Here is an 18,343-nt window from a genome sequence, read left to right on the forward strand (position 1 = left end):
TAGTGTCTGTGTTTCAGTAACTACAATATAAAGTGCTGCAAAAAGATATTAGCCCTCTACATGATTTCTTAGTTTTTTTTGCATATTTGATGATTTTTCGATACCTAATTGTTTTCAGATCAAACAAATGTTAATATAAAACAAAGATAACCAGAGTAAATGATAAATGCTGTTTTCAAATGATTTATTAAAGGAAAAAAAGCTACCAACCAAAAGAGTAATTGCCCTCTAAACCTAATAACTGGTTGAGCCGCCCTTAGCAGCAAGAACTACAATAAAGCATTTGTGATAACTGCCAATGAGGCTTTCACATCACTCCTCTTTGCTAAATTGTTTTAATTCAGCCCCACTGGAGGGGGTTTTGAGCGCGAACAGCTTGTTTAAGGTCACACCAAAGCTAATCAATTGAAATTAAATCTGAGTTTTGAATAGGTCACTCCAAAACCTTTATTTTGTTTTGGCTTTTTTTGAGTCCATCTTCTTTTTGGTTACCAGTGGTTTTGTTCTTGAGCTTTTTGTTCAGTCTCTTATTGTCGTATCATGAAAAAGTGACCTTAACTGAGACAAGTTAATAGTAAATGGACTGGTTCTTATATAGTGATTTTCCACTGACCTGATCTATCTCCAGAGCTACAGCCACCCAAAGCGAGGCCTGCAATTCTTTTGAAAATCATTTTTTACACAGAGCCATGTAGATAATAAATGAAATCATCATTTAAAAATCATGTTTTTCAGTTACCTTTATTATCTTTGTTTCTTTGATGATCGGAAACATCAAGTGGAACAAATGTGCAAAAGAAAGGTGGCAAGTACTTTTTCACTATATTGATATGGTGTAGCTGTCTGTACCCTACAGACCAGCTTTCATCATATTTACACTGGCAACTTGAAGGAAGTCTCTGAAGTCCTCCAACCACCATCAGCGGCTAGGTGCTGCACCAACAGAGGAAAACAGTCATCTGTTGTCTTCACAGGTTGTTAATTAATTTCAGGATGGGGTCTAATCAGTAAAGTCTCCTGCGTAAAGTCTTCACTCTCATGCATTTTCACTCACACACTAACAAACTTTGGTGTGACATCTCAAGGATGTGAAAATCTCAGAGGTGACATTTATACAACTTTGGTTTTAATAGCACAGTACTTATTTTTCCTTCTGAATTTTCTGCACCAGGACACACGGATCAATGAACTGAAATTTTGATCATGTTTTTTGTGACATGTTCAAGTCCAGGGCCTTACGGTGCTTTACTACAAAACAATTTATAAAGCGATAAGCTATAAAGTGAAAAGTGGTGTTTTTGTTGCGATAAATAACTGGCGGGCAATAACTTACAAGAAAATTGCTCTGTCAAAAATCCATCATAGATAAGCAGGAAAGGAATTGTTTTAAAGGATTTCATTTAGCAGGGTAGGAAAACAGAAGAATAACACTGCGCAGAAACACTTCTCAGATACTGAGTCCTGTCCACCACTGCACAACAGCCTGCACAGATGAAAGGTTACACAAAATGAAGAGATGGTCTGTTTGCAACAGGCAAATATAGCTTAGGTTGAGCTCCTCGAAACGAAGCTCTATTTAAACCGGTAAGTTATACTTAGCTACTGTTTCTTAGCAGGCTAATGATAGCTCATGTTTATTTATCTCTTTTCTCTGGAATCTATTCATCTACAGAAGGCTGTTGTTTTACTGTGAAAGAGACTGTTTGGTGAAAGATTGAAAACAGGTGGCACAACCACAACTGCTATCACATTTCCTAAAACCTGTGATTTTTTCATCTCCTTATCTCCATTTATGTCTTTTAAATTGCAATAATATGCCTAGATGTGTTTTATTAATGTGAGAGCAGGCCTCTCTTTCTTTGTATCAGTGAAAAGCTGCCATGTGCCTGCTTGGACAGAGCACTAGCTAACGACTCCATGTGTGGGCCTCTTAGGCGCTGTGCAAAGCTGGAGAGAACCTTTTAGAGCACCTGGTGTCTGAAAGACTCAAAAGTCTCATCCAGAGCTTGGAAAAAGTGTAAATACACTCAAGATGCACTTAAAGAGGATTGAGGCGCAAAGTAGGGTAAAATCCATTCAATCAGATGGTGAAAAGCTTCTTTTTCTGTACTGTAACTACGTGAGGAAGTGGCTGCTTGGAAGCACCATCTGTGGGGTTTGGCTCATCGGTCCCCTGTGATACTGGTAGATGAAATTAGTTGCTGTTCTACCTGTCTCGTTAAAGCGACAGGACTGGAAAAAGCCCCTAGTGATTTCAGCACGAACATACAGATAGCAGACAACCCGCTGTAGCCTTAATGATCTCAGTGGGATCTGCATGGCTGAGAGAGCGGTGTGAATGGCAGCAGAGGATAGTGTGAAACCTTTGTAGCAATGATTCATTTATGAGTTAGTTCACAGACACTTGTTGGATTTCTACCTGTTACTGCTAATGGTCCTACTTTTGCAAATAAACTCTAAGTCATTCTTTTTCACAACTTTCAAAATGATGACACAGATGCATTAATGCCACCTCTGGAAATAAGATGGGCCAACTCTCATTTAAATGTAGCCTAGAAACAAAAAGTAAAGTATGGACTTTGTCTAATTCTCCCATCTTTAGCTGTTTTCAGGCATGTCATGAGAATCGAGTCTGCATTTTAGCCCAGGGAAGTTTAACTACACATTTAATCCCTGTGATAGTTTAATATAAGAAAAAAAAAAGTGCAGTTCCAGCAGTCTGCCCCTAATTCTGTCCCCCGAGCCTCATGTTTAGGGTGAAGGGTGGTGTCTATAGGGTGCAGGAGCTAAGATAAGATGCATTGCTCCCACAAATTTGTTGTCAGTCCTTCAGGCAGTTACCTGCACTGTTCATTACAGAAGAGGATTAAAAGTGCTGGTAGGGGTGGCTGTGATCATTAGGAATTGCATTTTCAGGATTCTGATTTAAAAAATTCCAAATTCAGACTTTCTTCTGAGAAAATTTTCCAAAAGACCCCACTGGCCCAAATCCTCTTCCGCAATTCTTACATCTCCTGTATATAATGCCTATAGAAGTTCAGGGCTGTCATGGATGCTTACTGACTGCTCACCTGTAACTGACAAAGAAAGCAACAGTAACATCCTTAAATGGGAACTCTGGTTCATTTCAGCCACATCACTGCAACCATTTCTCAGCTTTTGAGTTTAAACAAAAGTAAAAGGAAAAAGGTTACACAAGGTCTTTCTTTCTTTTTCCTGCTGTTGATGAAGTCATCACAGGCCAACCTAGATCCAGTGTTAATCTAGACTGTACAAATACTGGAAATACTACATGCAACTGTTGCAGTTTATGTCAAACAACAAGGCAAGTTTTTACAAATTTAGTCACACTGCCTTTAATGTATCCGTAACCTGTTCGCTCAGACAGCTGATGCCCGCAAATCACACCAGGTGGACCTCGACTGTGTTCAATTCATGTTTCGCACCGAGCACCGATTCCACTAATAGTTTATCAACTGTGATGACGTGACTTCAGGCTACGCATACAACCTCAAGGAGCACAGCTGTTATTAGGAAATATGGCCTACCATGTGTGACATCAGCCACCGCAGTGCTTCCCATTTCAAGGACATTGTAGGACAAGTGGGGTGTTTCTGGGGTTTTTGGGTTTTGTTTGGGGTTTTTTTTAGGTGTTTTGCTCCCAAAAAAGAAACAAAGAAAAAATGGAAGGAAGGATAAGCCAGCCACCTGAGAGAGGAGGGGAGATTGTCATTCAGCAGGCGTCTGATGACTGTCAGGCAGTTCTCCTCCACTGCAGATGTGACGCAAACATGCACTCCTCTTTCTCTTCTCTCCGCTGTGTCATCCTCCTCCCCGTCCTCCCCTCTGCTCCCTCTCCCTCTCCTTTCCTCTCCTCATTTCCTCTCCTTGTCTCGCCTGCTGTTTTCTTACCCTGCATGCCTCTGCTTACTCTCTGGGCATTTCTCTTCCTCTTTCTCCTTTTATTTATTTATTTATTTATTTATTTACCTCTCTGGCCTCCCACATTCCAGTTTTACCCCTTCTTTTTTTTTCCTCTTTCCATCCTCTCAGTGGAGATGAGTGGGTGGAGTGAAGAATTGTGCCCCGGAGATTGTTGTGCCATCCGCTTTTCAGACGGGCCAGACTTTGTGTGCATGAGTGTGTGTACTTGAAGAGCCCTCACACAACAAGAAAAATGGACATTCCCTTTTATTCAGGCTTAAATAAACGATCTGAGTTATTGCTTCATTGCTGTTGTCCTACAAATATATAAATCTTATTTAGACAATGACAGCTTATTTTCTGTTTCTCTGCCTCTCCCGCGATGCTTGATTTTGTGTCCAGACATTTTTCTTTTTGTTTTATTTTCGTTTTGGACCTAATTATTGCTCACGACCGGCCTTTTTCTCCTCACACTTCTTTCCATGTCAGCTCGGAATGAAAAATATCGCTCTTTCGCTCTCTACATTTCCTCGTATTTTCTCACTTACTCCTCATCTTCAACCCCTCCTCCTCCTCCTCTTTGGCCATTTTTAGACAGCAAATCCCATCCTCTGCTACACTACATCTCTGAGTGCCTGAGTATGTCTAAGTTCTACATGTTTTTTCAGAGATAGTAAAAGACACACACATTAAAAAACAAAACACAACAAAACATCATCCACCAAATCAAGATCACGGTAGCCTCCTCAATAAATATTTAACCTCAAGTCTTATTTACACATCTGGAAAAGGGAAAAAGGTAAGCGATGCCCATTTTCCAGCAGAATAATTGGTTTTACACAGTGGTTGGCTTATTGGTAGAGGGAAAAATAGATGGAATATGGGAAATTGTAGGGAGAACTGTACCCACTTAGCAGTTTTTCGTAACCGAATGAAAGATTTGTTTTGGTGTTTTTCAGGTCACTGGGCTTGTTTAGTGTGTGAGCCTGAAGGCGAGTTTGTTGTCTTTTTTTTTTTCTTTAGGTGAGCTGCTTTATTTGTTTTTGTTTTTTTGTTTTCTTTTAGAGAGATGCCTTCAAGACACATCAGAAGTCTCACCTTGGAGGATGAACTGTTGCTTCACAGCTTCTTGGATTTTTATACGAGTCTGTGTTTCTGTTGGAGTTTTATTATTGCACAGTTTGAAGGTCTGAAGTGCTTCATTCCTGTTTTGAGCTCAGAGTTTAGCTCTAATTTTTGCTCTGTTCTCATGTCTGGTTTTGAATCTTTTGTCTGTCAGCTTCAGTTTCTATTTTGAGTTCCATGTTTTTTCCAAAGTTTAATCCCTCTTTGCTCATTACTCTGTCGCATGTTTATGCCTTTGTCCTCTGGTGTTCCCTTGTCTCTAAATTCATGATTAGTGGAGATCTTTTTATCCTTTTTTAGTTATATGTCTTTAGGCTTGTTTCCTGTTTTACTTTGACAGATGGTTTCTCTAGGGTCTCGCTTCGGGTCTCGCTTCCTGTCTGTCTTCCCCTGATGGTTCAGATTGTGAGCACCTGTGTCTTATTCCTCCAGCTGTATCCCTAACCAGCCTTCTGTGTCTGTATATACGGCATCCTCCCCGCGTCTTTTGTTCTAGCATTTGTTGAGTTACCCTCAGTGTGTGCTGTCCTGAGGGGTACACTACAAAGTTCAACAAAACCTTTGCAGGTTTTTGAACAAATCCATGAGCGCTTCCTACTAGAGAAATGATCACATTATGATGATGATAAAATGGCAACAAACTAACATAAAAATATATGCAGGCAAGAGATTAATACAGCAGAAAATTGTTAATGTCAGGATTTAGCACATAGAGCAGTACGATAAACATTTCATGTCTCAGAGCTGCTGTTATTTCTAATGTGATGGCTACATATTAGAGCTCTGAAACTGGTTACATTTAAACTTGTTACAGTCGCATATAACGGAGCTGTGGAAACCAGTTTGTCGCAGCTCAAAGTGAAAAATAAAAGCTGCTGCACTAGCAGCTGCTGTAAAAGAGACTTAACTACAGATAAGGGCAGGTATGAAAATATTTGTACATTTTCTGCATCACCAACTGAATACATACACATTCAAGTGTTAATGTGATACACAGTTTGCACATATAAATTCATATAAATATATAAATACCTATAGCACAGAATCAACATCACAGCTAAAATAGGCTGTAAATAAAAGAATGAAAATGTGGCTCTTCCCATAGATTTTAAATCAAAACTCTAAACATAACCTGTTATTGACCAGGTTGTGTGTTTTGCATAAGTTACCATGGCGATTTAGCCAATATTTTCAAAGCACAGATTTCACAAAAATCTCTAACTTTAAGCCATTAATCTCACTTTGTAGTTCCACCCTCTGTTCGCTTTTCTTTTTTACAACAACTTGAGTGTTAAAAAAGAAGTGACATGAATGTTCCTGAAGAAAATACACTGTGAACTCTAACTGCTGAAAACTTTTATGATGGGTCAGTTAGATATAAATAAAAGCTTCAGCTCTATAAGACAATAATCTTGAAAAGCAGCAAGATTTAAATTAGTATTGAGCAGGAACTAAACAAAAAGAAAAGAGGACATTTACATTTGAGAAAGTGCTGGAAACATAGATTAGGCAGGTATAGTTGCTATAGCTCACAAAGCGCACATAGACTGTTATGTATGTATGACACAGCTGACACTGAAGCCAAGACTGTAGAGAAGACATCACTATTTACACATATAAGGGTAATCAGGAATAGGACACAGCAGTGTAACAAGATGCAGGTGAAAATAATCAAGGACAATGAAACAGGAAGAGGACGCGAAACTAAGAAAGTACCAAAATAAAACAGGAAGCGAGAACTGTAGCTAAATGAGCAGTTTACACAAGAGGAAATGACAGTAGATATGGAGAGAATAAAATACCATATATTAAAATCACCACCAATCATTGCCATACATGACAGCGGCACAGCTCCATGACTGTCATACATAGCTTGCCGAAGTGTTATAAAATGTCATTCAAAATAAGGGATTACTTTTTCTTGAACGCACATTTAAACTCATATAAGTTTAAAGATTCTTTTGTTTTCAGCAGGCATGAATTCATATTTTCTCTTTTAAAAATATACAATAGACATTTATTTGCTGGGAGTATATTGTCATAAGAATCAGATACAAGAACTGAAGCTACAACACGCAGATGCAGAATTCAGAATGGCACCTTAATACATATATTTATGTCATTACTTTCTAGTTAAAGTGCAACTAATGTAACATTTTATCTAGGCCCAAATATGTCATACAATCTGAGATGAAGATCAAATGTACGCATGGTAGGAAATCATTTTACACTGAAATATCACTGATGTAAAAACTAGGTTTTCTTTGAAGTATTGTAATGATCTCTACTGGCCTCATACCAGGGGGCAGTCACACACCAGAGTCCAAACTAAATCAGTCTGACTGCACAATTAGTGAGTCCAGGATGGTTTGTAATTAAAAATAGATTAAACGAGATAGGTGGAAACAAAGCAGCTTCACACTATGAAAAACTGAGCAAAGGGAGCCCTGCTGTACAGTAAGGTGATAAATGCAGTTTTAATGTAACTCTGAAAAAGAAACCACAAACTGGTGCACAGAAAAGATGGTTATTAGAGGATGCATCACTGCATGAAGTGGTGTTTCTTTAGTTTACATTGTAAATACTATCATGTGCTCCTAAATAGTCAGGGTACTGTTAGGGCTGACATACCAATTATCACCTATCACAGACCGTATTGGTCAGGTGTAGTGGGCATGTGTAAGTCTTTGTCTTCTCATTCATCCCTCCATCAGCAGTCTTGACAAGGTCCATGTATCACTTAGCCCCAGGTTGTCAGGCCCTTCCCATAAGCCACTGCTGCCTGGAAGATTAATGACTGTCGTAATCTTACACTTAGATACTGCTAATAGGTGAGACTGCAGATAGTGTTTTGCCCCACACTGTCGGGTAATGAATTCTTCATTGTTTTGGAACATTTTAGAGGCAAATTAGACATCTGTAACTAACAGGTTCCCTTTATCTGCAGATTTCATTTGTTTTCGCTGTCTAATTGAAAAAGGGAAAAATGTTAAAGTTATGAATAAATGATAAATACTTCATCTTGACTCCTGACTCAATAAACATTTTGGTTTTAGATTCATTCAATACTTTGTGTGTTATCCAAAGAAATGTCATTCTCTTTTCCCTTCAAGTCAGAAAGAAAATTTATGAGTCCATCGACAGACGGACATCTGTTGGACACATCTGTTCAGCACGCTGACCTCAGAGATGGAAGAAAAAGTCCTTCAAAAGATTTTGAGCAAAACTTGTGAACAGGTTTGGGATGCACTTGTGATTAGAGGCTCGGTGGGTTGCATCTTTAAAAAATAAATGCGGAAAAGAGTGAATATGTCGTCTTTCCCTCAAATGCATCTGTCAAGGCATGGCAACACATTCAAAGCTAATCTGTTTCAGAGGCAGTGGGTCATAACAAAAAACTCTGTATTGCATGAAGATAATATGGTGATTCTGTACCTTTCAGAAACAAATTCACATTTTATTTCCTGAAATAAAGTAGCCTACTCTTTACTCACAACAGTAAGCTTTTATTCTTTTTTATCACCAGTTCCAGCAGGTTTATGTTTAGTGTCCTTGGGTTGTAGTGATTTTTTTTTAGCCATGCTACTGGAATGTTTCTGTGAAGGGCAATGTAGGTTTAGAACTGAATATATTGACAGCTATGGGGTGGACTGCCAGAATATTTTGTGTATATAAGAAAAATGAAGCTTATATTGCAGTGCTTTGAACTTGCATTTTTTCCCCCTCTAATGGCTAACAGACAGCAGCTCCTTGAGTGTGCAAAAAAAGTCTGATTGACTTGGCTAACCAATACTTTTTACCAATACTAACACCTCAAGTAAAAATGTGTTCTCTTTTCAATAAGGAGATCAGAGTGGGCGCGAATTATAACACAAGCATCGCACTTTTTGGCCTTACAGGAAAGGTTGTTGAAAAGGAGGCTCTGGCTGACAGTTGGACTTCAGATACAGGAGAAATATGCAGGCTCCATCTTGGCCATGGAACAGTGGGCAAGGTTTTCACAGTCTCCCAGATGACTGAGGAGGCATGGGAGATCACCAGGCCTCCTCTACACGTGTTTTGTGGACTCAGAGCAAAACCTATGACTGTGCTCCCAGAGATATTTGAGGAATCTGAGGCGTCTGCACAAACAAAGTGTGCCAACCTGTTCCGACCTGAATATGAGCAATAGTGTCTTCTCAGTTATTTGGAGGTAATCACATAAATGAATACTTATTAGACACTTACTAAGTTAAGCATTTGCATGCAATGAGCTCATTAGTTATTCCATAAGGACTTTTATGCTGGGAGCGCTGACACTCAGTGGTTCAATATGAAGCTATTAAGCGTGTTTATGATGCTGTGGATTATACTCATTGTTAGAAACCATAATCTCTCCAGTATGAGCGCCAATTACCTTGACATAAATGAGGATGGCCATTTTGCCATTTTAGGTTACTCTTTCTTTCCGTTTTCTGCTCGAGTGAACTCAGACAGCACTCAATTAAGCGCAGACATGCTATATGTGTGCTGGTAGTACAGAGAGCTGTGTCAGATAGTAATTCTAAGAAATAGACATCTACATGATGTAACTCTCCTCTCCTGCCATTCAGATGCGCCGTCAAACGTGCTGGGGGTTTGATTTACCTTTGATTCTTCTTACTTTTCTTTAAGGCAAGAAAACACCTGCTCTTCAGTGCCTCCTCTAATTGAAAGTCTATTGTCACATGCGCACGCAGACAGATGTCACACTTTTACTGGGTTTACAATATATGAATATATTTAGGCAGGATCAGTGGTAAGAGGGATTCTTGACTTTTCCTCATGGTTTTGTGGGTGCGTTTGATTTCCTCAAAAAAGTTATTAATTAACTAATTAATTTGAAATAGTTTTTGCAGGGTTCATATTAAAAGGTATAAGTTTATCATAACCAGAGCATTCAGCTATGAAGTGGCGTGATGATGAAAGCCTAAATTGCAGTTCTTCACAGAAAAACTTCAGAAGAGGTTTATGTTGTCTGAAGGTCTCCAGTCTGCTGTGTGCACTGAAGTATATATTCTCTTTGAACCCCTCAGTTTTTTACCACGACGAATAACAGCACGTCACTGACTTTGTTTTATTATTGGCAAACTAAAGGTGAACTGAGGCTGTCTCTAGTTAATATTTCTGTAACATTGTTTGTACTTTCATTAATTTAATTAGAAAAATTTCAAAGGAGGCCAATTCTCCACAGAAGCATCTGAAAACAACCTGTGTGTATTAAAAAATAACAGATGCAGGTTCTCCTACAAACAAACAACAACAACAACAACAAAAAACAGGCATAAATTGTTGTTTTCAAAGTTCTGAGCAAGAAGCAGGTTGCACACTAAAGTAGACTGTTGCTGCATCCATAGTGTGTGCATTCACACAATGCCGTAGAGGGGAAGACTTCAGCAGTGGTCAATTGTTGCTGTCCAATCTGGGAAAGGTTATGAAGCCATTTCTAAACAATTTGAAATCCATCATCCTCCTGTGTGAAAGATTATTCACAAGTGGAAGGCATTCAAGACAGCTGCCTATCTTGCCAGGAGTGGACATTTCAGCAAATTCACTCTAAACTCTGACCATGAAATGCTCAGAGAAACTACAAAAAAAGGAAAAGAAAAAAAGAGAATAAAAAGCCCAAGAGCTACATCTCAGACTGTACCGGCCTCAGATTGGATGTTAAATGTTAAACTTCATGGCAGTAAAATTAGAAAAAGACTGGAAGGAAGGAGGAGCTCCCAGTGTTGCAATAGTCCAAAGTCCAGACCTCGACCCCAATGAAATGCTGTGGTGACCCTGAAGAAAATGCTTGCAGACCTCTACGAGTTGAAACAACATTGTAAAGAAGAGTGGGCGAAAATGCCTCAACGGTGTTGTAAGAGACTGATAAAGTGCAGCTTAAAGTGGTTCTGTGTCTACTGAATCATAGGCTGTACTTAATTTCCAGACACTGCATCTGATTTTTGGCTTTGCTGTTAAATACTGTAAATAATGTGTAAAATCACATGTTGCTCTTCATCTGAATTTTTACCATAGTTTAGAATAGAGGGCACAAGGCATGAAGCAGAAAGCCACTCTGAAATCACAAAGACTGTAACTTTAGGTCGCTTTGGATAGTAATGTGCCAAATGAATGCTATATAAGAGTCATTGCATTACTACTGCTTACTAGTAGGTAACAGGAAGAAATAAACGTGAGAACTTGCATTGTTTTCACTGTGGTTGCAAAAAACCTATTTATACTGTGAGGCTCTAAAAATCATTCAATTTTAGGGTAAATGTGAGATTAAAGTTAAGATCAGGCAGGCACTGTAAGACTGAAGAAAAACAATTTAAGTGAATGTAAGGTCCTCTATTGTAATGGAAAAATGACCGTGTGTGTGTGTGTGTACGTTTCACTGATGGATCTGAGAATGTCTCAAAAGTTCAGACAGTGCTCGAGGCTCGCTGTCTCATGTCGAGCAACATCAGACTGACGGTTTCTCACTCACACGCTGGGAAGAAGGATGGAGAGCAAATGGCACAATGATATGTTTATTGAGAGGCTTTGGATAATAGAAAAGGTGACGGCTGCTGCTGGAATGTCACAATAATTGACCAAAAAAACCCCAAAAAAAAGAAGAAAAAAAAAGATCATAGACATCAACACCCTTATCTAGAGACACGCACGCACGCACGCACGCACGCAGTCATTCATACACAAACATTCTTCACCTCCACTCCAATCACTCCAGAGAGAGAGAAATCGTATCAATGCACAGGACAAGACGGTATCACAAGTTCTACGAGTTAATTTCTACATGAAAAAATTCACAGTTAACACATCGGTGAGGGAGATTTCTTTTTTAGGCACAGCAAAAGCAATAAGATCAACAACAACGAAATAATGATAAAAATAAAACATTCCACACATTTCAATAAAAACTCAGGGGGCCCAGGTGCACTGAATGTTTACAATGGATTTGAGGTGGGAAATGTCTTCGATTTGCAGCCTCCAGGGGCTCAATTGAAAGGTCGCTCTCACAACAAAGGAGAAAACAGTTTAGGGGTGTATGCAATAAAGGTTAAACGACACTAGAATGTGGCTTCTTTTAACTGGAATAGTACCAGAGTAAGGACTCAGTTCATCTGGTTTTACCCCCCGTTTACATCTTTATATCACTGAATATACAGTGGAGTGCCTGCTTTCTGATTTTTTGGTATGTTCATCACACTTAAATGTTTCAGATCATCAAACAAAATGAAATATTAGACCAAGATAATAATAATAATAATGTATACTTTATTGATCTCCATGGGGAAATTCCTCTCTGCATTTAACCCGTTCACTCAGTGAAGCAGTGGGCAGGCATTGGGCGCTCGGGAAGCAGCGTGTAGGGACAGTACCTTGCTCAGGATAGCCGTTCAGTGGATTCGAATCCTCAATCTTCCGATCATGGGGCCACCAATCTACCTACTGAGCTATCCCTGCCCCCCCAAGATGATACAAGTAAACACAAAATGTAGTTTCTAAATGAAGGTGTTTATTATTAATATTATTAAGGGGGAAAAAATCCAAACCTACATGGTCCTGTGTGAAAAAGTGATTGCCCCACCTTGTTAAATCACGATTTAGCTGTAATTAACCACGTTTTACAAAGTTGAGTGTAGTTTCACTGCTAGACTAAGGCTTATTTACTGCCAGACCTGGTGAATCAAGAAATCCCTTAGATAGAACCTGTCTGACAAATGGTGAGAGCCATTATCCACACCTGGAGAAAACCTGGAACTGGGGTGGATTTCCCAGGAGTGGCCAGCCTACCACAGTTACCCCATCCAGGAGGTCACAAAAGAACCCGGAACAAGAACCAAAGAACTGCAGACCTCACTTGCCTCAGTTAAAGTCAGTGGTCATGACTCCACCATAAGAAAGAGACTGGGTCTGCATAGAGTTCCAAGACGAAAACCACTCCTGAGGAAAAGGAACATAAACTTGGGTTCTGCAGCAGGACAATGATCCAAAACACACCAGCTCCACCTCTGAATAGCTTAAGAAAGACAAAATGAAAACTTCATTGTGGCCCAGTCAAAGCCCTGACTGAATCCGATTGAGATGCTGCGGCCTGACCTTAAAAAAGCAGTTTGTGCTTGAACAACAAATGTTCTGCAAAGATTCATCAAAATTCCTCCACAGCGTAAAATACTCATTACCAGTTATCGCAAACGTTTGACTGTAGATTGCTGCTGCTAAGGGTTATTATGTTTAGGGGGCAATCACTTTTTCACACAGGGCCATGTAGGTTTGGAATTTTTTCCCTTTAATAATAAAACAATTTCATTAGGAAACTGCATTTTGTGTTTACTTGTGTTAACTTTGTCTAATATTTAAATTTGATTATCTAAAACATTTAAGTGTGACAAACATACAAAAACATTGGAAATCAGCAAGGGAAAAAACACTTTTTCACACCAGTGCAAATATACACATTTAAGATTTTGCAGAACTTGGGACTGGAACATTTAATATAAATGTGATCCCAGGTTGTTCAGAGGAATGGCTATTTTTAATCTACAAATGTCTTCACTGGTCTCCTCCAACGCTTTGAAACGATCATATACGAGTAAATAACACACAGATAATATCACAGACAGTTACTGGAGCTGTTGTTCTTTTTCTATATTTGCAAATCGAGTTCAGAAAGTTCACCGTGTTGTCGTGTCTGTGTAGAATGCTTCAGGAGGACGCTAAATACCGTATATAACCGGGTAAATCAGTGATAATTTAGCAGTCACTTCTGCACGTCGACACGATAAGCACACTGAGACAGATCCGTGCGCGTTTCCTCCTTTCGCCTTTGGAAAACCTTGTGCTCAGATAGAAGGGAGAGTCTGTGACATTCCCCCACTCGCCCTTTCCAGCTAAAATACATCTACTGTAGCAGCTGAGAAAAACACGGTAGCTCTTTGACAGGATGTATGTCATATTGTAGCCTTGAATTCTTTCAATAAGCGCCACTGAGTGGATAGGCTGGTGTTTTTATTTGTGTGAACGGAAGCATGTGCATTTTATATTTATATATCTATATGTAGAGAGATATATAGATGTATAGATATGCACTAGGTTTGGCTGTTTGTTATTTAATCAGTACCTTACAGTGGCCAAGGGCAACCACACAGTCAAACAAAGGAAGCACTGAGGCAATAAACTGTTTTCAAGCAGCCTGAAAAACAATACAACACTCAAAAGACTGAGCAATATTGCTGGTATTTAGAGTCAGCTCACACACAATTGCTAATCTAGAAAAAAAAAACCTTTGATGTTTGCTTTAAAATTATATTTTAATTTCTAATCAGAATAAGCCTCTCTTATGGGATGTAAACTTTGATGAGTTGTCTTGGAGTTATGGTGCCTTCACATCATATCAGAGTCCGTGTCACACCCTGATAGTTATAATAACTACGACCGGGAGGCGTTCCTTTTATTTTTTCTGTCATTTTTTCATCCCCTCAAAATTTTTCTCCCACAATTCAGCGTATTTGACTTGGCACCGGATAATAATAGATACTGAATACCTGGAAGCCAGATGAATACAGATGGCTTCCTCATCTCAGCCAAATGTATCAGTCAAAACTAATAAATTCCAAATGTAACGGCTTCAGTATTATACCGTCAGTATTTGTGATGCTCATAGGGCCGACTGCCACGAGATTGTGAATCCTCGCAAAGTCCTGGGAATCTTAAAGTGGGTTTTTTAGCATAATGCCTCCCTTCAAAGTGCAGGTTCCTGCGCATTTTTGCAATCTTTGTCAACCCATATATTCAAATATTCATAAGATATTAGGCAGATATTTGGGTTGACACATCATTTGTAGATATATCACATGAACCAAAAAGCCCAACACACTTATGAATAACATAAACCAAAAATGACTTTATAAGATGACAAGGATGGGGCAAATACGCCTTTATTTTTTCCCCTTGTAAATTTAGACTGTCGTCTGATTTAGCGGTGGCGGCAGCGGGTCAGTCTGTCCTACAAATTCTCTGAAGGATGATTTTTTCGTCTCTGAATTGAGACAAATACTTAAACTGCTTGACAAAACAGTGAGAATCACATTAAATTTAACCATTTAAGCAATGAGTGCCTTAAAGCTGATACCTTTTTCCTTTATGCATTTTCTTCCATTACACTTTGTTCCTATTCTTCATGTCTGACACTGTGCCACTGGCTGAATTAGCTACCACAGTGATACTATCGCTTCACATGCGGCAGATCATAATGAATGCTGGATGCGAACTGGCTTTATTCAAAGCAACAACGTACACATACACTACAGCGATGACTTGTGGTTAAGGATTTTAGCCAAAACTTAATTAATTTGAGATAACACTTTTCATCCCCACAGCTAAAACATGTTAATCACAGTGGAGATGGCATTAAGTGTGTCTTTGTATGTGTGTAAGAGTGTGTGAGCATGTTCCTGCATCACAGACAGACGTGTTTATTTGCTGTGCGCTTGTTTGGATAAGCCTATGCCTGGATGTACTGCTTCCAATGTTTCTGAGTGAGTGTCTGTGTGTGTGTGTCAGCTCAGCAGATGGAGTTTGATTCTCACTACTGGGAAATCTCAATCCCACAATGCACTGGGAGCGGCGCCAAATGAGGAAGAGGCAGTAGCAGCAGCAATGAGGAACCAATCACAGTTTGAATGCTGAAAAAATGTGCTTTCCCCTCTCTCGCATTCCTTCTCGTTGCAGTTCCTCCGGGGTTAGCCATTGTTGTGCTATCCATCAGCATGAATTGGGTCTATACATGAGTTAATTCTTAGCTTGTGTGCATAATACATGCACACGTATCACAGACACAGAAAAAAGCGATTAGCACAGATCACAAAGGAAAACGGTGACAAAATGAATTTGAGGTCGGTTCCCAAACCTTTTTTTTTCTCATTTTTTTTGAGCAGACAACCAGAAACAGCTGGAAATTCCGCTTTAGAAATAACAGCATAAAAATTCACAGCAACTCAACCAAACGTTTCATCACTCTTGGGTCGAAGGGGAATCATTCCAAATTTAGGCTTACTGTTATCTGAAATATCTCCCTTTTTTAAAACTCTTCCCAAATCCCCCTAGCAGTCAAAAGGAACATCTTTTATTGGGTTACTGCGCGCCGGAGAGAGGAAAGAGGAGACGATGATGGATTCTTAGCTTTTCAGCTAAATTCACGTCTGTAAAAACATCTACTCATGCAACTACAACCAGCAGTTAACATGATTCAATAGTAACCAATAAAAACAAAGTGCTCCCAGTAAAAGAGGCCGGATGGCAATACGATCTGAGAAATCGCAGTGATGTGTCAACGCAAACTGATGACATCACATTCCCTTGCCACAGCAAGGCAGGATCAGATCAGATCATTGTCGTAGTGTGTAAATGTGTGTGTACTGTATGTGCGCGTATGCTAGGGTTTGACCAATATGTTATTTTGTTGCCAAAATTAAGCTTTTGGATTATTTTACTGGAATTTTTTGTTGATGTGAAAAAGCTTCCAAGAGGAATTTAGTTATTGTGGGCCGGACTAATTGAAAAATCCAAGTAAGGTTTGTATCATAGCAGATGACTGATTCTCTGATACGCGATCAGGGAATCAAACTCATCATATCATTGGTGGGTGCCATTAACTGATATCTGACTAGATGGCGCCAACAGCAACTCTCTGCTATCCATGACAGCAAAATGACATATAGCTACAACCCTAGAGTGTGGTTGTGTGTGTGTGCAAATATGTTTGCTTGCTCACAGTGAAAAGCAAAAAAAGCATCTTCCATCCCCTGTAGCCCTTCTTTGGCAGGTCTGGAAAAAAGAAAATAAAAAATAAAACTAAAAAAAAAAACGCTAAAAGAAAGAGATCTTTGCTCTCTAAACAACCAATCACAGTCCAGCACTGGATTATGACACTTGTAACAAATTACTAGCAACGCCCTGATGTGAAGTATGAAAAAGGGAGGAGAGAATGGCTGGCCGCCCTGAATATAGGGTCTTTTTTATCTGATGTTGTCAAATGGGTTTAGTCCTGTTGGTCATCCTTGTCTCATGCTAGTGGAGGTTCAGCAACTGGAGGCTGATTTCCCATAGGCTCACTTGCAGCTGGGGATCAAAGGTCAGCGGTGTTGTCATCTCCCTGCACCCATTGGCCCAGTAACCTCCTCCACAATCTCCCTCCAGAGCAGGTGACAGAGCAGCAGAGAGCACAGTGGTAGTGCCCTCTTCAGGAGTCTAGGGACAAACACATAAACACAATTAAAAATTTAAAGAGCTCCTGCATATAAAATATATAAAGAAAAGAACTGGAATGGAAGACAAGATCAACAACAACCTATCTTCACGTAGACAAAAAAATGTGCCTAAGTGTGTGTGTGGACACGGATGAAAGAGTAGGGCTAATGTCACTGTGTGTTAGCATCACTGAAAGGAAGGCTCAGGGTAAGAGCATGTGTGTGTGTGTGTGTGTGTGTTTTCATGGATGAGCGTATGCTTGAGAGTGCTGGTGTTGATGCATTTTAACAATGATCTCAGTGTCAGCAGTGAGACCAGCAGCAGGTTTCTGAGCAGAGAGAGGATCACAACCTGAAAGCTTTAACAGCACACTTGCATACTCGTGTATAACAGTACGTGAGTGCTGTCTGTGATGTGTGTATGCTGTACTACTGTGCAATAATTTCAAACATCAATTTTAATTGTTCTTCTAAGTGAATTATCATTGTACTTGAAGGGCTGAATTTTTAAGTACAAAAAAGGAGGGGTGGGGGGGGGGTATTGGCAAGCAAAACGTGTTCTTCATAATTCATTTTGCTGTCTGTAGTTAAAAAGTCTCTCCATCCACGCAGGAGTTTTAGTACAGAAAGACAACAGCAACAACAAAACACCCAACTCTTTCTGTGATTGGGGAGGGGCAACGGTTTCCACGGCAGTTGGATGCTTGATGGTAGGGCCATTTTAAAGTATGCAGATGACACGGTCATTGTCAGTCTTTTACATACACGGAAAGGAAAACCAGCCATAAACATGCTATTGAGCCCTTTTTCAGGTGGTGTAAAAATTGTTATCTCCAGCTCAACATATTGAAAACCCAGAAAATAATTGCGGATTTCAGGAAAAATTCCAGCATATCTGATTCCACAAACATTAAGGGTCAAACCAAGGAATGTGTCCCTGCAAATATCTGGGGACTATTATTGATTCAAGCTTGAATTTTCACACAAACTGTGAAGCAGTGTCCAAAACACTTATATATATGTACATTTATATT

The 18,343-nt window shown here is 39.5% G+C and overlaps 1 protein-coding gene across 3 annotated transcripts in view; it reads right to left on the reverse strand.

Moving 5' to 3' along the window:
* Positions 1 to 11,572: 11,572 nt before the first annotated feature.
* Positions 11,573 to 18,343, reverse strand: part of LOC309691619 (polyprenol dehydrogenase) — a 56,051-nt gene continuing 49,280 nt past the window's right edge. For all 3 annotated transcript variants that reach the window (XM_082509429.1, XM_082509428.1, XM_082509427.1), the window contains one exon: positions 11,573 to 17,310. In XM_082509429.1, the coding sequence (XP_082365555.1) occupies positions 17,131 to 17,310 (180 nt within the window). In that variant the 3' untranslated portion in view covers positions 11,573 to 17,130. The remainder of the gene's footprint in view (positions 17,311 to 18,343) is intronic.

This window comes from Aulonocara stuartgranti (assembly GCF_965226115.1).
Source record: "Aulonocara stuartgranti genome assembly, chromosome: 16".
Taxonomy (NCBI): domain Eukaryota; kingdom Metazoa; phylum Chordata; class Actinopteri; order Cichliformes; family Cichlidae; genus Aulonocara; species Aulonocara stuartgranti.